Source organism: Carlito syrichta, unplaced genomic scaffold (genome assembly GCF_000164805.1).
Source record: "Carlito syrichta isolate Samal-C Ts95f unplaced genomic scaffold, Tarsius_syrichta-2.0.1 Scaffold314770, whole genome shotgun sequence".
Classification (NCBI taxonomy): domain Eukaryota; kingdom Metazoa; phylum Chordata; class Mammalia; order Primates; family Tarsiidae; genus Carlito; species Carlito syrichta.
The window spans coordinates 174,804-196,195 of NW_007258866.1; the positions used below are offsets into that span (position 1 = coordinate 174,804).

At 53.6% G+C, this 21,392-nt stretch overlaps 1 protein-coding gene across 1 annotated transcript in view; it reads left to right on the forward strand.

Moving 5' to 3' along the window:
• Window positions 1–4,605: 4,605 nt before the first annotated feature.
• DNMBP (dynamin binding protein) overlaps window positions 4,606–21,392 on the forward strand; it is a 70,265-nt gene continuing 53,478 nt past the window's right edge. The window contains exons 1-3 of the mRNA XM_008071869.1: window positions 4,606–4,750; window positions 7,037–7,159; window positions 17,386–19,377. Of these exons, the coding sequence (XP_008070060.1) occupies window positions 4,606–4,750; window positions 7,037–7,159; window positions 17,386–19,377 (2,260 nt within the window). The remainder of the gene's footprint in view (window positions 4,751–7,036; window positions 7,160–17,385; window positions 19,378–21,392) is intronic.

Sequence of the window (21,392 nt, forward strand, 5' to 3'; positions counted from 1 at the left end):
AGCAACATAGAAAGGGGGTGGGAAGGTGGGTGGAGGAGGCAGACGGAGAGCAGAATGCAGAGGGCACCGAGGGGGAAGGGCCTCACGGTTGGGCAGTCCTGGCGTCTCGGAGCTGGCACGGTCATGGCTGCTCTTCAGCATGAGCTTGGGACCATCAGCCAAAGAAGGAATCGTGTTCAGTGTCTGCTCCTGAAGAGGTCAGGGAAGGAGGTAACGTGCCTGTTTTAAAAAATAGTTGGCTGGTCGCCGTGGCTCAGCCTGTCATCCCAGCACTTCGGGAGACCAAGACGAGGGGATCGCCTGAGCCCACGGGTTCGAGACCAGCCCGGGCACCTTGGCGAGACCTCATCTCTACAATAAATAAAAACATTAGCCAGGCATGGTAGCTCTCGCCTGTAGTTCCGGCCACTTGGAAGGTTGAGGAGGAAGGATCGCTGGAGCCCAGTGGGTCGATGCTGGAGTGGCCGTGAGTGTGCCACTGCACTCCAGCCTGGGCAACGGAGTGAGACCCCCCCAACTCAAAAAACTATATATATATATTTTTTTTTTGATTTGGGGGGGTCTTACTCCGTCGCCAAGGCACACACCAGCTAATTTTTTTATTTTTTGTAGAGACGAGGTCTCACCATGTTGCCCAGGCTGGTCTCAAACTCCCGGGCTCAAGCGATCCTCCTGCCCCAACCTTCCAAAGTGCTGGGATTCCAGACGTGAGCCACTGCGCCCAGCCAAGCGCATCCATTTTTAAACATGACCAAAATTAACCAAGCTTTCACATGTTGACATGGAAAGTTCTGTAGTATTAACATACTTGAAATACCACATTCTCTGGTGAGGCTGCATCCCGGACACAGATTCGCGCTGACTAAGGGAACGGTGCTTATAATAGCTGCTGCCAGTTATTGAGCGACGTTAGCATACCGGTCGAGGCTCTGGAGGCAGATGTTTCCGGCTTCCCGGTCCCCTGACACATGCTGTGACCTTGGACAAACAGCGTCTTCTTTCTGGGCTGTGCCCTCTCCTCCCGATTGGGAACCGACAGTATATGGTGGGACCGCCGTGAGGGTGCAGTGGGGGGCGTACTGGCCCAGCACGGGGCACTGCGTGGGCGCTGAGCAGATATTAGGCATGGGTGCACTGTTCTCATCAGAAAGCCATCCCTCCTGATGGTTACTAAGAAAACATTGTGGGCCAGGCACGGTGGCTCACGCCTGTAGTCCCAACACTTTGGGAGGCTTACAGGGAAGGATCACTTGAGCCCAGGAGTGATCTCTACAAAAAAGCAAAAAATTAGCCATGCATGGTGGCGCTCACCTGTAGTCCCAGCTAAATGGGAGGCTGAGGTGTGAGGCTCATTCGAGCTCAGGAGGTTGAGGCTGCAGCGAGCTGTGATCGTGCCACTGTGCTGTTTTTTCTGGGCAGATTACTCACCTTCTCTATTACCCGGAGGTGAGTAATCCGTCCAGGGTGACCTCAGTCGTGGAGCTGGAGTTTGGTCCTGGGTCTCTGACTCCAGGGTCTTGTCCTTCATGTTCATAGACACGGCCTTGTCAGCCTGTTATTATCACTGGGGTCTTTTTAGGACTTAAAGAAACCCTGTGGTGGGAGAGGACGGAGGCTGTGGGGAACGTTACCAGCCCTTCTCTCGTGCACTGTGGATCCGAGTCAGCTCTTTAGGGAGAAAAGTTCTAGCAACACAGTCGTAAACTGCTTTTACTGGACAGTATAAAATAATGGGTTGTGTTTAATTGTGTTGCATGATTAATTAATTTTTTTTTTCTTTTGAGATGGGAGTCTCGCTCTGTCACCCAGGCTGGAGTGCAGTGGTCCAATTATAGCTCACTGCAGCCTAATTCCTGGGCTCCAGCAATCCTTCCACCTCATCCTCCCTAGTAGCTGGGACTACAAGCACGTGCCACCATGCCTGGCTCCTTTTAAACATTTTTGTAGGGACGGGGTCTCACTATGTTGCCCAGGCTAGTCTCAAACTCCTGGCCTCAAGTGATCCTCCTGCTTCAGCCTCCCAAAATCCTGAGATTATAGGCATGAGCGACTGACTGCACCTGTCCCTTGTTAAAGTCTTACGGGAACTCCACATCAATATCTGAGCTATACGAGGTCTGGCAATCAAGTCCGCGAACTCATCCTAGAAAAAAATATTACATACTTCACTGCTGAATATCACCGCGGCCATCTTCAAAGTCCTCTGCTTGGGAAGCCATGCACCAACGCCAGTGCCTAGTCTACCCGTCAAAGCAATTTTGGAACTCTTTTTCTGGAACGGCCACCATAGCCATCGTCCTCCTACCCACCCGCGATGTCCCGAGTGTCATCAGATGTCTTCCTTTCAGTATTTCCTTGATCTCTGGGTAAAGAAAAAAGTCACGAGGGCCACATCAGCTGAGCAGGGCGGGTGTTCCAGTACAGTTATCTGTGCAGAGCTGCCAACATAAGCGCACAGTGGCAAGTTCGCGAACTTCAAGGTCAGACCTCAACAAATAACAATGACAGCTCTGATGTCTGTTCCAGAAAGAGTTCCAAAATTGCTTTGGTGGGTGAACTAGTCCCCGCCATCGGTGCATGGCTTCCTAAGGGGAGGACGTGGAAGGTGACCATGGTGATATTCAGCAAGGAGGTACCGAGCGCTTTTGCTAGGACGGTTTGTGAACCTCATTGTGGGACCTCGTACAGCATATGCCCAGTGTGTGTGTTTAGATGCATCAGTGTTTTCTCTTTTTTGGAGTCAGTCTCACTCTGTTGCCCAGGCTGGAGGGCAGTGGCACGCTCACAGCCACCCCAGCATCCACCTGCTGGGCTCCGACGATCCTTCCGCCTCAGCCTTCCAAGTAGCCGGAACTACAGGTGTGAGCCACCATGCCCAGCTTTTTTTTTTTCTTTTTGGAGAGATGAAGTCTGACCAAGTTATCCAGGCTGGTCTCGAACCTGTGGGCCCAGGCAGTCCTCTCACCTTGGCCTCCCAAAATGCTGGGATTATAGGTGTGAGCCACCATACCTGGTGTGATTCTTGCCTTTCCATAGATTTTAAATTTTGGCCTCTGTAGTGTGGTCCTGCTTTTGTTTCCCAGATCTCGCGACATGTGTTTTGTAGACACAGTCTCAATAGGTCAGAGGCAGGACACCCTCAGCTTGAGCCCTGACCTGTTGCTGCGAGCTCTGTGATCACCTCAGATTATGTTTTCTCCCCACGTCAAACTTCTGTGTCCCAATTTTTAAGGTGGTCGCAGAGAATAAATGAAATGCCTATTTAAAATCCCTATTTTTAAAATACTAAGCATGTTATCTGGTACTTGAAAAAGATTAACTTTTTGGCCAGCTGTGGTAGCTCACGCCTGTAATCCCAGCACTTTGGGAGGCCAGGGCAGGAGGATTGCTTGAGGCCAGGAGTTCAAGACCAGCCTGGGTAACATAGTAAGATCCTGTCTCTACAAAAAAAAAAAAAAAAATTTAAAATTAGCCTTGTGTGGTGGCACATTTCTGTAGTTCCAGCTAGTCAAGAGGCTGAGGTAGAAGGATCACCTGAGCCCAGGAAGTCAAGGCTGTCATGAGCCATGATTGTGCCACTGCACTCCAGCCTGGTCGATGGAGTGTGACCATGACTCAAACAAATAAAAAATAAAAATGTGAACTTCCTTGTTACCTTCTTCAGGCATTTTGAAAAGCTCACATGTGCTTGAATCTTGTATATCACTCAGAGGTATTTTTAAAAAAAAAAATTCTAGAATTCCTTTGAGAATTAAATGAAAAATATATGAGGAATTTTTTAAAATAATTTTTTTCTTTTTATTTAAAAAAATTTAAAAATTCAGATGGGGTCTTGCTATGCTGCCCTGGGTGGTTTCCATCTCCCAGCCTCAAGCAACCCTCCTTCCTTGGCCTCCCAAAATTCTAGGATTACAGATGTGAGCCACTGCACCTGGCCAAGGAAATTATTGTTTTTAAAGAAATAAATGAATTAGCCAGACATGGTGGCGTGCACCTGTAGTTCAGGCTACTTGGAAGGCTGAGGTGGAAGGATCACCTGAGCCCAGCTGGTCGAGGCTATGGTGGCCGTAAGCATGCGACTGCACTTTAGCCTGAGTGACAGTGAGACCCCAAATCAAAATAAATAAATAAATAAACGCAAAAGTTCTTTGATTTAAAAGATACAGGGTACAAACTTACTTGCTTGGCTTTGAATTTGTCCTAAGTATCTTTCTTTATCCTTCTCAAGAAATAGACTGGCATGGGGCCGGGCGCAGTGGGTCAGTCTATAATCCCAGCACTTTGGGAGGCCGAGGTGAGAAGATTGCCTGAGCTCAGGGGTTCGAGTCTGGCCTGGGCAAGTTGGCAAGACCTTGTCTCTACAATAAATCCAAAAATTAGCCAGGCATGGTGGCATAGTTCCAGCTGCTTGGAAGGCTGAGGCAGAAGGACTGCCTGAGCCCAGCAGGTCGAGGCTGTGGTGGCTGTGAGTGTGCCCCTGCACTCAGCCTGGGTGCTGGAGTGATACTCCGACTCAAAAAAAAAAAAAAAAAAGAAAATCGACTGGCATGGTATTGCCTTGCTGTTGACACCTCTGTCTCCGAACTTCCTTTCCAGGCTGTGAACATGGAGGCTGGCTCGGTGGTCCGAGCCATCTTTGACTTCTGCCCCAGCGTCTCCGAAGAACTGCCTCTCTTTGTGGGTGACGTCATCGAGGTGCTGGCCGTGGTGGATGAATTCTGGCTTCTGGGGAGGAAGGAGGGTGTCACAGGTACGACACGCACACGCCTCACCACACAGCCACTGCAGGCCCTGCCTGCTCCCACGGGAAGGATCAAGGCTTAAGGGAAGCCGCCTCGGTGGCTTCCAGAATCCTCTTGTGTCCTTCTTTTCCCACAGGGGGCTGAAGGGTGGCACCCAGTGCCCTGGCCCCCATCTCTCCAGGCCCTGTCCTCGCCTTCCCTAGCCCTTCCCAGGTCTTTGTCTTTTGTGTTGGGCCTGTGTGTCCTTCCTTACAGAGACGGGGTCTGGCTATGTTGCCCAGGCTGATTTCGACGCCTGGCCCCAAGGGCTCCTCCCACCTCAGCCTCCCCAAGTGCTGGGTGACAGGCGCGTGCCGCCCCTCCCAGCCCAGGGCTGTCGTTCCTCTTCTCAAAATACGTGTTATTCTTTCTCAGAAGCCCATTGTTGACATGCTTTCACGGCCAACTTTCTCTCTGATCGACGGGCCGAAAGGACTCCTCACCTGGTGTCCTCTGGCTTCTTTGAGCATTTTTCTTCCCCTTCTTTCACTGCTCACTTGGTCCGAGCAGAAGGCTGAGCTGTGACCTTCCCTCATCCTCAGGGGAGCCCCATTCAGCCTTCGCTGTTCTGGTTCCTTGTCCAGATTCGCGAAAACCACCCTCGCCCCGGACGCCGCCTCTCCCACACACCCCATGAGCAGTGAGCATCCTCCTGTTCTTTGGGATATGTGTTCAGGTCAGCCTCTTTGAGAATCTGCCCGGGGATGGGGGGAGGCCTCTCCCAGCCAGCACTGCCCTGCATTAGTCTCATCCTCAGCCGTGTATGTGCTTGTCTTTGTGTAAATCTGGGTGGCGAAGGTTGTAGGCCCTTAGAGAAGCCTTTGTTGACACTTCATCCATGCTTAGGAGATCAGTTGTCACTGGCATCTCGGCTGAGATGAAAACGACGAGCAGGAGTCAGCCAGGCCGAGAGGACAGGCGGAGAGGACTGCTTGTCCGGGGACCACGGCAGGGGGCGAACACGGGGCCTGGGGGAGGTCAGGGCACGTGGCACGGGGTGGGGTGGCCGGAGGGTGAGCAGAAGATGTGTCTTGGGGGACTGTGCGTGTGTGGCCAGCAGTGGGGGAGGTGGGCGAGCCCCAGAGTGCGCCGGCACAATCAGATGCGTATTCCAGAGAGCACCCTGCTCGGACGGAGAAGGGTGGGGCCGGCGGAACCCAAGGCAGGGAGGCCGGCCAGCAGGGAGGCCGGCCAGCAGGGAGGCCGGCCAGGAAGTTTGTGCCGTGACCCAGGGAGGAGGCCAGCACGGCTCAGGCCGAGGGCTGGGTCTAGAGGAGGCAGATGGAGACATTCAGCAGGTCGAGTCCATCCGGCTTTTGATCCTTTACATCTGCCAGGCCGTCTTTCCGCCACCACCTATGAAGACCCTACCCGGGCTGCTTACTCCTTCTTAGATCCACGCTGGCCCAAACTCATAAAAGCCACCCTCTATCCTGGGTGCTGTCTGCCCCACATCCCACGCACCCGGTTAGTGCTCTCCTGTTCTTTAAAATATGTGTTAAGGTCAGCCTCTTTCAGGTTCACGCCTGTAATCCCAGCCCTTTGGGAGGCTAATGTGGGAGGATCACTTGAGCCCAGGAGTCTGAGACCAGCCTGGGCAACAGAGAGAGACCTCATGTCTACAGAAAATAAAAAAATTAGCTGGGTGTGGTGGTGAACACCTGTAGTCCCAGCTACTTGGGAGGCTGAGGTGGGAGGATTGCTTGAGCCCAGGAAGTCGAGGCCGTGGTGAGCTGTGACCATGCCACTGCACTCCAGCCTGGGTGACAGAGTGAGATCCTGTCTCAAACAGAACAAAACCGAACCCTACCCACCTTCAGACTCAAATGCTATCCTTTTAATAAAAATTTTCGTCTTCTTCCCGACCTATGGTCGACCTTCTCTGAACTTCCATAGCAATGTGGGTACCCCTGCTGTGACTCTGGGTTTCAGTACTGAACGGTCGTTTGTGCCCGCACTAGACCTTGGGAGCTTTGACGACCAAGCCTGTCTCCTTGTGTTTCTCTCCCGGGCTGGCTATGCCCACCGGCTTGCCAAGCGGTGCTGCTCTTTCTGGGTTCTGTTGTGTGCCTGTTGGGTACCCAGCCACCTTCAGCTGCATGCGCTCCAGTTAGGAGTGTTCAGTGTGTTTCTGTCCATGGACTCGGAAAAAAGTTTTTATCCTTGCAAGCATACAGAAAAGTAAATTTTGATAATAAGGAATGTAATACTCCCCATTGATTTTCAGTATTCAGTGTGTTCGCTTTTATTTTCAGGACAGTTTCCCAGCAGTTTTGTGGAAGTTGTGACCATTCCCAGTCTGAAAGAGGGAGAGAGGCTGTTTGCCTGCGTCTGTGAATTTACGTCCCAGGAACTGGACGGTCTTTCCCTCCACCGAGGTAAGCTGCTCCCGGGGCATGGGCCGTTTGAGAACCGGGCCAGTGGAGTCTGCCGTGTGGCTCACTGGATCCATCCTGAGTTTCTGGAAGTGGCCAGCCCTGGAGAGCCCTCCTAACGCCAGAATCATGTGGACCATTGTGCCTCACGTTCAGTAGCATTTCATAGCTTCCACGGCGTTTTCTCACAAATTCATTCTCGTTTCACTCTCAACACAGACCTGGGAGGTAGTAGCAAGCGGCCCTCACTGCCTGAATCTTATAAGCAATGAGCGTGGGAATCAGACTCCTAGCCGCAGGTGAGAAATCTTGGCCTCAGGATGTGACTCGGACCGCACTTCAAGCCCAGTGACCTTTCCAATCGGCCCACGTGGCAGCCACAGATCAGACTGCATTTCTCTTTATTTCCATAAAAAGTGACATGGCTTTGCCGACAGTATTGCTATTAATTAACGCATAACTGTAGAGCAGGAACTTAGGCATGGAAATGAAGAGATCGGCGCAGAACATTCCAGTTTCCTGCAGTGCCGCGAGATATGTCGTAGACGTCCTCATCAGAACCAGCTTGCAAGTTAAAACCGGTAGTCATGGCCGTCTCTCAGGGATACTCTAAGGGCACTCTCTCCTCGCGCTTTGATGGACTTATGCACTGTAACCTGTGAACCATTTCAGCAAGTGGACACGGTTAAGTCCCCACATTTCTGCATAAGCAGAGAGACCAGAAGCCTTCCATCCCTAGAGCTCATCGTCAATGCAGTTTTGGGATGACTCCGTCATCAAAACAGTAGAACCTGCCAGTTGTGTTATTAATACCGTTCCTTGATCTTTGGAGTGCAGCCCAAAAGGGATAGGCTTCTTTTTTATTTAATTTTTAAATTTTTTTATGGAGATGGGATCTTGCTAGGTTGTTCAGGCAGGTCTCAAATTCCTGGACACAGGCGATTCTCCCACCTTGGTCTCCCAAAGTGCTGAGATTACAGGTGTGAACCACTGTGCCCAGCCAGGCTTCATTTCTTAAACCATGTGTGTGTGTGTGTATACACACAAACACACAAACACACACACACACACACACACACACACCCTGGCAGACTTCTCTGATCCTTAGTTAATGAGAAGAAAGGAATATTGCATTTTGACCTTATCCTCAAGAGTTTTTGTTTTGCTGTGTTTTGTTTTGTTTTGTTTTGTCTGAGTTGGAGTCTCACTCCGTCGCCCAGACTGGAGTGCAGTGGCCGCTCCCAGCCACCGCAGCCTCGACCTGCTGGGCTCTGCGATCCTTCCGCCTCAGCCTTCCGAGTAGCCGGAATTACAGGCATGCGCTACCACGCCCAGCTGATTTTTTGATTTATTGTAGAGATGAGGTCTTGCTGCCCAGGCAGGTCTCGAACCCACGGGCTCAGGCAATCCACTCACCTCAGCCTCCCAAAGGCGTGGGATTACAGGCTGAGCCACCGAGCCCGGCTTGATCTCGTTGATTTAAAAAAAAATTTTTTTAGTTGAGTTCTCTGTCGCCCAGGCTGGAGTACAGGGCACACTCACAGCCACTGCAGCCTCGACCTGCTGGGCTCAGGTGATCTTTCCACCTCAGCCTTCTGTAGCTGGAGCCACAGGCGCATGACACCACGCTCAGCTAATTTTTTTTTTTTTTTGAGTTGGAGTCTCCCTATGTTGCCCAGGCTGGAGTGCAGAGTCACGCTTGTGGCCACCTCAGCCTCGACCTGCTGGGCTCAGGCAGTCCTTCCACCTCAGCCTTCCAAGTAGCTGGAGCCACAGGCGCATGCTACCTTGCCCGGCTAATTTTTGATTTATTGTAGAGATGAAGTCTTACCAAGTTGCCCAGTCAGGTCTCGAACCCGCAAGCTCAGGCAATCCACTCACCTCAGCCTCCCAAAGGCGCAGGATTACAGGCTGAGCCACTGAGCCTGGCTTGTGTTTTGTTTTAGAAACAGAGTCTCCCTATGTTGCCCAGGCTGGAGTGCAGAGTCACGCTTGTGGCCACCTCAGCCTCGACCTGCTGGGCTCAGGCAGTCCTTCCACCTCAGCCTTCCAAGTAGCTGGAGCCACAGGCGCATGCTACCTTGCCCGGCTAATTTTTGATTTATTGTAGAGATGAAGTCTTACCAAGTTGCCCAGTCAGGTCTCGAACCCGCAAGCTCAGGCAATCCACTCACCTCAGCCTCCCAAAGGCGCAGGATTACAGGCTGAGCCACTGAGCCTGGCTTGTGTTTTGTTTTAGAAACAGAGTCTCCCTATGTTGCCCAGGCTGGAGTGCAGAGTCACGCTTGTGGCCACCTCAGCCTCGACCTGCTGGGCTCAGGCAGTCCTTCCACCTCAGCCTTCCAAGTAGCTGGAGCCACAGGCGCATGCTACCTTGCCCGGCTAATTTTTGATTTATTGTAGAGATGAAGTCTTACCAAGTTGCCCAGTCAGGTCTCGAACCCGCAAGCTCAGGCAATCCACTCACCTCAGCCTCCCAAAGGCGCAGGATTACAGGCTGAGCCACTGAGCCTGGCTTGTGTTTTGTTTTAGAAACAGAGTCTCCCTATGTTGCCCAGGCTGGAGTGCAGAGTCACGCTTGTGGCCACCTCAGCCTCGACCTGCTGGGCTCAGGCAGTCCTTCCACCTCAGCCTTCCAAGTAGCTGGAGCCACAGGCGCATGCTACCTTGCCCGGCTAATTTTTGATTTATTGTAGAGATGAAGTCTTACCAAGTTGCCCAGTCAGGTCTCGAACCCGCAAGCTCAGGCAATCCACTCACCTCAGCCTCCCAAAGGCGCAGGATTACAGGCTGAGCCACTGAGCCTGGCTTGTGTTTTGTTTTAGAAACAGAGTCTCCCTATGTTGCCCAGGCTGGAGTGCAGAGTCACGCTTGTGGCCACCTCAGCCTCGACCTGCTGGGCTCAGGCAGTCCTTCCACCTCAGCCTTCCAAGTAGCTGGAGCCACAGGCGCATGCTACCTTGCCCGGCTAATTTTTGATTTATTGTAGAGATGAAGTCTTACCAAGTTGCCCAGTCAGGTCTCGAACCCGCAAGCTCAGGCAATCCACTCACCTCAGCCTCCCAAAGGCGCAGGATTACAGGCTGAGCCACTGAGCCTGGCTTGTGTTTTGTTTTAGAAACAGAGTCTCCCTATGTTGCCCAGGCCGGTCTAGAACTCTTAGGCTGAAGTGGTCCTCTCACCCCAACCTTCTGAGTAGCCGGGCTTACAGGTGTGATTACACACGTAGCACCAATTTTGAGAGTTTCTTGCCCTCCATTGCCCACTCAGCCTCCATCTCTGCGTGGCGTACTTCCTTGTTGCTTGGTGTTGGGGAGACAGACAGAACAGACCCAGAGGCTGTAGCCGGGACCTTACCTGTCCTTACTCATGGCTCTCCCAGGGGAAGTCCCTAGCCTGTGTCAGACCAGCCCCAGAGGGAACAGAGAAAGAGCAGCCCCATGAGGCTTCCGCCGGGCCACGCAGAAGACGTGGGTCGTGTGGCCTTTTCTCAGGTCGCGTGGCTACCACGAGATTCCCAGGAAGACCCTGGCTCAAGGCCAGGTTTGGGGCCTGGAACCGTAGGTCCTGCCTCGACCGTCTTTTCACCAGTGAAACCTAACAAGCTCACAGATGTCGGTGGAATCCAGAGGGAGTGGGTGCAGGGCCGGGAACGGGGGTGGAGAGCCGGGAGAGAGGGGCTCGTCACTGGGGGTTCCATCCTGTTCCCCTCTCCTGCCAGGCAGCACTGACCTGTAGCCTTCCAGCCTGGACACACAAGCCTGTGATGGGGGATATCAGGTGAACCACCACGATCTGTCTTTTTCTGGGAAACTTGGCACGAGACACAGAAATACCTCATTTTTTTTCTGTACCTGACAGGTCCCATCAACAGGTGTTCATTTTGCTGGTTGGAAACAAAGTCACTGGCAAATGACAGTGCTGCTTTATGGTGCTTATCAGAGCGGAGCCTGGGCGTCCTGGTTTTCCCGTCTCGACGGCCCTGTGCTGAGGCGGGTGTTTTCCATCAGACTGGCGTCTCAGCTCAGGAGTGGCGTTCGCTCCATCATCCCCGCCTCTGGTGCTGATAATCCTGATCTTGGCTGTTCCTTCATATTCCTAAGTAACCCTCAGTGTAGCAGTGTGACTTCTTCTCTTCTGTGTAAACAGAATGTGGGTGATAGGGTATGTCAGGAGGGTATCTGGGAACCACAAGAGTATGTGGGATAATGTCAGAGATCTGCTGTGTTTTGCCGTGTGCTTTTTTACTTGATTGTTGAGAAATATCGTAGAGCCAGGCACAGTGGCTTATGCCTGTAATCGCAGCTCTTTGGGAGGCCAAGCCAGGAGAACCAATTGAGCCCAGGAGTTTGAGTCCAGCCTGGGCAATATAGTGAGACCTTGTCTCTATTTTTAAAAAATGAAAAATATTAACTGGGTGTGTGCCTGTAGTCCCAGCTACTCAGGAGGCTGAGGCGGGAGGATTGCCTGAGCCCGGGAGGTCGAGGCTACAGTGAGCTGTGATGGTGCCACTGTATTCCAGCCTGTCGACAGAGTAAGATCCCAACTCAAAAAAAAAAATAAATCATTAGGATTGATAAGAGAAAAAAAATGTATGTATGAATATGTATAATTCTTTATGTATGTATGATTTAAAGCAGACAATAGCTCAGGGGATAATAATTCTCACAGCCTGGGTTTAAATCCAAGTCCACCAGATAGTGGCTGTGACCTTGGGCTGGCAGCTTCGGTTTTCTTATCTGCATGATGAGGATTAGTAATACCTACATTGGGGCAGTGGTGAGGATGAAGTGAGGTTTTATGTGAAAGTTGGTTTGTTTTTTTTTGCATGGGAGTCTCCCTCCGCCACCCAGGCTGGAGTGTAGTGGCACGCTTCTGGCCACCACAGCCTGATGGGTTCCGGCGATCCTTCTGCCCCAGCCTTCCAAGGAGCTGGAACTACAGGTGTGCGCTACCACACCCAGCTAATTTTTTGATGTACTGTAGAGACGAGGTCTCACCAAGTTGCCTGGGCGGGTCTCGAACCCGCAGACTCAGGCAATCCTGTCACCTTGTTCCCCCAACGTGCTGGGATGACAGGCTAAGCCACCGCGCCTGGCCTACGTGTAAAATCTTTTCACGTCAGTATTCTGTCTGGAAGTGGGCGAGCCCTCAACACGCTCAGCTCTGGCCTCCCGGGCTCCGCAATCCTGTGACGTTTGGGTGACAACACTTCCCAGCAGGCTGCCTGGAGGCAAGAACTGCCACAGTCGCAGTCCTCCCAGCAGGTGTCGCCCTCCTCTGCATCCCGAGGCCGCTTGTCTGTTCTGGACTTTGAGATGGCTTTACATGAAGAAGCAGAGCTGTCTCTCTTTTATTGAAAATTGTGGGGTAGAATTCAGGGCTAGGTATACGAATATTCACCGTGCAGGTACTCTTATTGATGAGGTGTGTCCCTACCCTCCCTAAGCAGTTATTGATTGTCTCTTAAAAGAGGGGGTCAGGAAAGGGGGCACTGGCCATCCTGACAAAGAGAGAGGGGACAGAGCAGGAACAAAATGAGGGAAAGTGGAAACAGAGAAAGAGGAGAGGAAGAAAACGGCCAGGTGCCCGAAGGACCGCCTCGAGCAGTGTGGGAAGCCTGGCCCTCACCTGGCCCTCGTGCTTCTAGACCACCCCTCCCCAGCAACAGCCAGTACAAATACATGGATGAGTTTATTCGTACGCGGACAGGTAGGTCTGTCCATCAAGGCCTGTTGAGGAGGTGCGATGCCGTGAGTCTGAGCTGTCGGGATGAAGTTCTGATGTGGCCCTCATGGCAACCTACGCACAATACCGTGGTGGTCCGTCTGCACACAGCACATGGTTTCCTGGGCGCTTGGACGGCCACCAGAGGAGGCAGGGAGGAGGAGGAGGGAGGGGACGCAGGGAGGAGCCTGTTTCTGCTGCTCTCAGCGTCTGGGGACGCCGACATTCATTCCACTCATTTTAGTCCTGGTGCATTTTCTGTTCAATAAAAAAATCCTACCGGGGAAACAAGCGCAAGCCTTGGGTTCGTTGCACAAGAGCCAGAGGTTCAGGCGGACCCTGAGGGGCACCATGCTTCCTGTTTTTCTGTTCTCAAGATCTGGCCATGCTGTTCCAGGAGTTCCTCAGATCGGTATTCTAGAAGGCTGTCAGTCTCCCACCCCAAGGAATCACCTCGGATCCCAGAGGAATGGCTTGCCTCTTTCTGTTGAAAATGAAAGAAACACCCAGTAACAGGGCTATCGAAGAAGGCCCTGCATGAAGTCTCTAAAGTGCTTTCCAGGGTCCAAGTCGTGATTTTTTGGGGGAAATTCTTTAAGGACAAGCCTGCTGGTTCACACCTGTAACCCCAGCACTCTGGAAGGCTAAGGCAGGAGGATGGCTTGCGCCCAGAAACTTGAGACCAACCTGGGCGCCATAGCAAGCCCTTGTCTTGACAAAAAGCAATGCAAAACGTTAGCCAGGTGTGGCGGCTTGTGCCAGTAGTCCCAGCTACTCAGGAGGCTGAGGTGGGAGGATTGCCTGATCCCAGGAGGTCGGGGCGGCGGTGAGTTGTGGATTGTGTCAGGGCCGTCCAGTCTAGGCGATAGAGTGAGACCCTGACTCAAAAAAAGAAAAGAAAGCAAAGAAAATTCGCCTTTATTATGTAGAAATGACCAACAGAGTGACTGTCAGCGAGGTAATAACAAAGCTTGTCCAAACAAGCTATTTCCCTACTGGAAATAGGAAAATAAGCCCTGTTCTGGGGGCTTGTGGAGATCTGACAGAACAAGGGGAACATTGTCATTATGCGGCCTTAAGAATGCCAGTGCACGTCAAAGCCAGCCGCGTGGGCTGTGTGGCACGCTTTTATTCTTCCTCCTCAGAGGCCCATCGTGTCTGCACAGTGGAGTCCCCAGGGAGTTCCCCGAGGCCATCGGGGGAAGTCAGCTGTCGTTCTCAGAACCCCAAGCTGTCGCCAGTGGATATGGAATCATAAAATAAAGAAATACAGAAACACAGGAATATAGAAGGCCAGGTGCAGTGGCTCACGCCTGTCATCCCAGCACTTTGGGAGGTGGAGGCTAGAGGATCGCCTGAGCCCATGGGTTTGAGACCAGCCTGGGCAACTTGGCGAGACCTCGTCTCTACAATAAATCAAGAAATGTGAGCCGAGCATGGTGGCGCATGCCTGTAGTTCCAGCTACTTGGAAGGCTGAGGCGGAAGGATCGCCTGAGCCCAGGAGGTCGAGGCTGTGGTGGCCCTGAGCGTGCCACTGCACCCCAGCCTGGGCGATAGAGTGATTCCAAGTCACAAATAAACAAAAAAAGAAAAGAAATATGGGCAAGACTATTTTTCAGGAACATCTAAGCAGAATAATACCAAATCCCTGAAACATGCATTGAACACCTCCTGAGTCTAAAACCTTAACGTAGGTGCTGTGTAATATCTAAAAATACAAGTGTCAGAAGAAGTGATACAAGCCATCATTTCTTCTGTGGGCTGCAGACAGCTGAGTGAGTGTGTGCTTCCAGGGTCTTTTGAAGAGCGTGCTCAGGTTTCAGGTGGGGGGACCACAGCGTGAGGACGGCTTCGGCAGGAATGTCAGCCTGGCCAGGTAGCAGTGCGAGTCCACAGTGTGCTCAGAGGCTCCCATCATGGTGAGATCACCTTGGATAGTTGAAGACAGGCGGCCATGACAGGATCAGCGTGGATGCAGGATTGCCATGGGCGGAAGCATTGGGAGAACCTTTGGGTAGCTCAGTGGCGAGCGTCTTCGGAGTGCAGGGAGCATGCATTTCTCGTACATTCTGGGACCTGAGACTGGGCCTGTCGGGGAAGAAGCCGTGGGCAGCGGGCTCCTTGTGCTTCCTGGCAGGAGTTTGGCTAAGGAAGAGAGAAGAAAACATTAGTGCACGTTAATCCGGCCCAAGTCTCTTCGGGTCGGCCGGAAGAACTAGTGTCCCATGGGGCAGACTCAGAAGGCTGGACCAGGGCGGAGGAAGCAGCGGATCTGAACGTCAGCTGATTCCTGAAAATGCAGAAAAAGAGAGGGGAGGACTGTTCCATGGAAGGAATGGGAGGAAGGAAGGAAGCGAGCCGCAGGGCAGGTGTGGGGAGGAGGGGAGGAGAGGGCATTGAGGCGGTGGGAGCGCATGGGGGAGGGAGGGGGCCCGGACCCCAGAGGGCGAAGGAGACGGAGGGCCTGCCCTCTGCGAACCTGCAGCCGCCTGGGAAGGCAGGACAGACTTCCCCGACGTGGGGGCACAGACGCGGTCTGGGAGGGCGAGGCAGCAGGCAGCCGTGAGCATGCCACTGCGCACCCGTCTAGATGACAGGGAGACCCGGACTCACAAAAACCCTGATAATCCACACGTGAATAGCTTATACTCAGACAATTACGAGTTTGTTATAAAACAATTACACAACCGTAGGATAATTTCTTTTTAACTAGGATAAATTTTTTTTTTTGGGTTGGATTCTTAATCTGTTGCTTGAGGGCAGTGGCACACTCAGCCACGGCAGCCACAGCCGGCTGGACTCTGGCGATCCTTCCGCCTCCGCCTTCCAAGTAGCTGCAACTACGGGCACACGTCCCCATGCCTGGCTAATTTTCTGATGTATTGTAGAGATGAGGTCTTGCCAAGTTGCCCAGGCTAGTCTCAAACCTATGGGCTGAGGCAGTCCTCTCACCTTGGCCTCCCAAAGTGCTGGGATTATAGGCGTGAGCCATTGTGCCCGGCCTAAATCTTTTGTTTTTTTTTTTTTTTTGAGTCAGAGTCTCACTCCGTTGCTCAGGCTGGACTGCAGTGGCACGGTCACCACCACCATAGCCTCGACCTGCTGGGCTAAGGTGATCTTTCTGCCTCAGCCTCCTGAGTAGCTGGGACTACAGGCATATGCCACCATGCCCGGCTAATTTTATTATTATTATTACTTATTATAGAGATGAGGTCTTGCCAAGTTGCTGGGCTCCGACAATCCTTCCACCTCAGCTTTCCAAGTAGTTGGAACTACAGGCACACACCACCATGCCAGGCTATTTTTTAAAACAATTTATTGTAGAGATGAGGTCCCACCAAGTTGCACAGACTGGTATCAAACCCATAGACTCAGGCAATCCTCTCACCTTGGCCTCTCAAAGTACTGGGGTTACAGGTGTGAGCCACCATGCCCAGATGATCCCCCCGCCTCAGCCTTCCAAGTAACTGGCACTACAGGCACATGCCACCACACCTGGCTAATTTTTTGATTTCTTGTAGAGACGAGGTGTTGTCATGTTGCCCAGGCTGGTCTCAAACTCCCAAGTTCAGGCAGTCTTCTCGCCTCTACCTCCCAATAGCTGGGATTACAGGCTCGAACCACTGTGCCTGGCCTGGTTATTTTCAAAATCAAAAGTGCTGATGCTGGTACCTGCTTTTAGGAACTCATCACTGGCCAGGCTTGGTGGCCCAGCCTGTAATCCCAGCACTTTGGGAGGCAAGTGGATTACCTGATCCCGTGGGTTCGAGACCAGCCTGGTGCAACTTGGTGAGACCTTATCTCTACAATAAATCAACAAAAATTAGCTGGGTATGGTAGCACATGCCTGTAGTTCTAGCTACTTGGAAGGCTAAGGCAGAAGGATCGTCAGCAGGTCAACAGTGGGGAGCAGAGTGAGACTCCAACTCAAAAACAAAAAAACAAAAAAGAACTTATTACTGCTGGGCATAGTGGCCCAGCAGGTCAACAGTGGGGAGACAGAGTGAGACTCCAACTCAAAAACAAAAAAGAACTTATCACTGCTGGGCATGGTGGCTCACACCTATAACCCCAGCACTTTGAGAGGCCGAGGTGAGAGGATTGCCTGAGCCTATGGGTTTGATACCAGTCTGTGCAACTTGGTGGAACCTCATTTCTACAATAAATTTTTTTAAAAAATTAGCCTGGCATGGTGGTATGTGCCTGTAGTTCCAACTACTTGGAAAGCTGAGGTGGAAGGATTGTCGGAGCCCAGCAGGCTGGCTACGGTGGCCATGAGCATACCTCTGCATTCCAGCCTGAGTGACAGAGTGAGACTCCAACTCAAAAAAGAGAAGGGGGGAAACCGCCAGTTGATGGGCCTGTTCTGATTCCTTGAGTTGTTGCAGGAGCTCACGCCCTAAACTCTAGTGGGATTTCCCTGCCTGGGCAGCTGTTTGAGGGCTGGTCCGCTGTGGGCTGTGTGGCGGCCAGGGTCACTCTCGCTGCTGTCTTTCTCCAGGTGACCTGGTGGTTCTCGATGGCGCGCCGGTTGGAGACTGGCTGCAGGGCCGAAGCTGCTGGGGCGCGCGGGGCTTCTTCCCGGCCTCCTGTGTCCGCGAGCTCAACCTCTCCTCACAGAGCCGGCAGTGGCACTCCCAGGGCGCCCTGCTCCAGACTCCAGAGCACTCCATGGGACAGGCCCGGGCCTTGATGGGGCTTTCTGCCCAGCTGGACGAGGAGCTGGACTTCAGGGAAGGGGACGTGATCACCATCACTGGCGTTCCTGAGCCAGGCTGGTTTGAAGGCGAGTTGGAGGGCCGGAGGGGCATCTTCCCAGAAGGCTTTGTGGAGCTTCTGGGGCCCCTGAGGACGGTGGACGGGCTGGAAGGTTCTGGAAGCGCCGATGACTTCATGGTTAATGGGGAGGCCGACTCTCCTGCGGGAGAGGAGGACGGGGCTCCGGGCGAGGACGACGAGCTGCCGGGGCCCTACGGGATCGCCCTCTACAGGTTCCAGGCCCTGGAGCCCAGCGAGCTGGATTTCGAGGTGGGCGACCGCATCCAGATTCTGGCGACCTTGGAGGACGGCTGGCTGGAAGGCTCCCTGAAGGGCAGGACGGGCGTCTTTCCTCACCGGTTTGTGCAGATATGTCCCGGCCCGAGGGTGGAGGGGGACGACGTGGCTCTGTCCCAGGAGGACAGCCTTGCAGAGACCCCCGGGATGTCTCTGGATGGTTCGGAGAGCTTCGCAGTGGAGGAAGAGGGCTGTGAATCTCCTGGGTGCGAGGCCGAGGAGTCTGACTGTGTCACTTTTGAAACACCCGCCTCTCCCCTGGGTCTCCTGCTTCCCCCTGAGTTTGACGCACACGGAGACTCCTACCTGGGGGAAGGGCCCCTGGAGAGCCCCGACGTGGGGTGGGAAGCGCCTCCTGCCCGAGACCCGCACACGCCAGGCCCCGCAGAGGGGGTGGACAGCATCTCCAGCCAGCCTCAGGCCCCCTGGCCCCCCCGCCTGCGGCCAGCCCCGTGCTACCCTGCCGCTGCTGGGGACCCCCCGCGCACGGGGCGGCATCCTGATCTCCTCGCTCCAGAAGCCAGACCCAGAGGCTACGCGAGCCTGCCTCCCCGGAGAACACACTCCCAGCCGGGGACCCTCCGGCCGCCGGGGCCCCCCATTCACCGGAGAGCTTCCCTCTCAGCCTTGAGGATGGCCAGACCCAGCCAACTGGGCTCTCAGCTGCAGGGCCTGGCGAGGTATGCCAGGAAGCACCACGCGGCCAAGGAGAAGGCCTCCGGCATGGACCCCGCCTGGGAGAGGTCAGCGGTACAGCCCGGCCTGCCATGCCAGGGGCTGCCCCTGGACACAACATCCCCGGCACTGGGGGACAGCATCGACCTGGACTCCAAGTTGACGCAGCAGCTGATAGAGTTTGAGAAGAGCTTGGCGGGACCCGGCACAGAGCCGGATAAAATTTTGCGCCACTTTTCAATCACGGACTTCAACTCCGAGAGGGACATCGTCCGCGGGTCCTCCAAGTTCGCCACCCAGCAGGAGCTGCCCGAGAGGAGGAGGGCCCTGAGGCCGCCGCCACCCCGTCCCTGCACCCCGGCGTCCTCGTCGCCCCACCTGCTGGCTGATCAGGCCCTGAAGCCCGCACTGCCCTTGGCTGTGAGACCCTCGCGCCCGGCCCCCCTGCCTCCCTCGGCGCTGCCCCGAGCCAGTGTGGCGTCCCCCAAGCTCCTGCCCCGCCCCGGTCCCAGCCGGGAGGCCTCGGAAGGGGCGGGCCCTGCACCCGTGGAGAAGAGTCCGGACCAGACCCTGCCGTGTCCCTTGGTGCTGGTGAGGATCCAGGAGATGGAACACGACCTGGAGGCCTGCCGCCGGGCTCGGGAGGAGCTCGGCCCCACGCTGGAGAGGCAGGGTGACTCCCTGCGGGCGGAGACACCGGTGAGCCCCGAGATCTACGAGACGAACCTGGAGAGCCTGAGTGCGGAGCTCCAGCAGCTGCGGGGTAAGTGGCGGGGTACCATGTGCCTGTGTCCCAGTGGGTACTGGGACGGCCTCCCACATTCTTTTGTTTGTTTGTTTTTGAGTTGGAGTCTCCCTCTGTCACCCAGGCTGGAGTGCAGTGACACGCTCATGGCCACTGCAGCCTTGAACCACTGGGTTCAGGTGATCCTTTTGCCTCAGCCTTCCAAGTGGCTGGAACCACAGGCGTGCGCCACCACGCCTAGCTAGTTTTTTTATTTATTGCAGAGATGAGGTCTTGCCAGGTTGCCCAATCTGGTCTCGAACCTCAGGGCTCAGGCAGTCCTCTCGCCCTGGCCTCCCAAAGTGCTAGGATTACAGGCGTGAGCCACTGCACCCAGCTGTCTGTTCGGAATTTTTTTTTTTTTTTGAATTGGAGTCTCACTCTGTCACCCAGGCTGGAGTGTAGTGGTGTGCTCAAGGCCACTGCAGCCTCGACCTGCTGGGTTTATGCAATCCTTCCGCCTCAGCCTTTCAAGTAGCTGGAACCACAGGCATGTGCCACCATGCCCAGTTGATCATTTGTTTTATTGTAGAGACGAGGTCTCACCGTGTTGCCCAGGCTGGTCTCCGACCCGCGGGCTTAGGCAATCCACTCACCTCAGCCTCCCAAAGGCGCGGGATTACAGGCTGAGCCACCGAGCCCGGCTTGCCTCCACCTTTCAAAGGGCTGGAATTATAGGTGTGAGCCACCATGCCCAGCTATATTTTTTACTTTTATAGAGACAAGGTCTTACTCTGTTGCCTAGGCTGGTCTCAAACTCTTGGGCTCAAGTGATCTTCCCACCTCAGCCTCTCAAAGTGCTGGGGTTACAGGCATGAGTCACCGTGCCCAGCCAGGAAGTCCCTAAATAGATCTTTCTTTAACTAGGCTCTGCAAAGGACTACAGACTTTCAGGCTAAGATTCACGAGATAACTGCATCTTCTATCTTTGTGGCCCAGGGACTAGATTTCAGTAACAAAATGCTAACATTATGAACATATTCGTAAACATTTGTTACCATTTGCTTACACATGGAATCCTCACAGCCACCCTGAAGGTATGGGAATAATTCGTGGGATACATTATAGATGAGGAAACTAAGAGAGATTGAGTAACTTGCTGGGATTGAAGCTTGTGTTTTTAATGCTACAGCCCACTGCTTCCCACCTTCACATTGGAAAATTCACATCCTACCCCTTCTTTTGGAGATGACCAGTCCCTGAGACTGCGTTCGTGTTCAGCAGACTCATAGGAGAAATAACCTAGAAAGTGAATGAGTCAGAGCAGGAGGCAGTGGCACTGGGTCCAGGGCCCAAGGAGGAGGTGACATTTGGCCTGTATACCAGAGACCTTGAGCCTGCACCCATCACGAAAGGCAGCACTGAAGAGCACACAGCCACCTCCCTCCCCTCCACTTTAGGTCTCTAAAGGTAAATGAAAAAAATACAAGGGGGACCAAAAAATCTGGAATTATCTCCTGGAGGGTACGTGTTCTCGGAACCCATGGGTATCCGTGTACCAGCTAGTGTTGTTGTAAGAGGCTACGTTCAGCTTCAGTAAATTTTCTTTGGAGATGCTTTGAATGCGTTTGCCCATTTCTTTTTCTTTTTCTTTTTTGAGTTGGAGTCTCACTCTGTCACCCAGACTGGAGTACAGTGGCCGCTCCTGGCCACTGCAGCCTCAACCTGCTGGGCTCTGGCGATCCTTCTGCCTCAGCCTTTCCAGTAGCTGAAACTACAGGCACGCGCTACCACGCCCAACTAATTTTTGATTTATTATAGAGGTGAGGTCTCGCCAACTTGCCCAGGCGGGTCTCGAACCCACGGGCTCAGGCAATCCACTCACCTCAGCCTCCCAAAGCACGGGATTACAGGCTGAGCCACCGAGCCCAGCTTGCCCATTTCTTTTTTGTTTGTTTGTTTGTTTTGGGGTTTTTTTGAGTGGGAGTCTCACTCTGTCACCCAGACTGGAGTGCAGCGGCCGCTCCCGGCCACCGCAGCCTCGACCTGCTGGG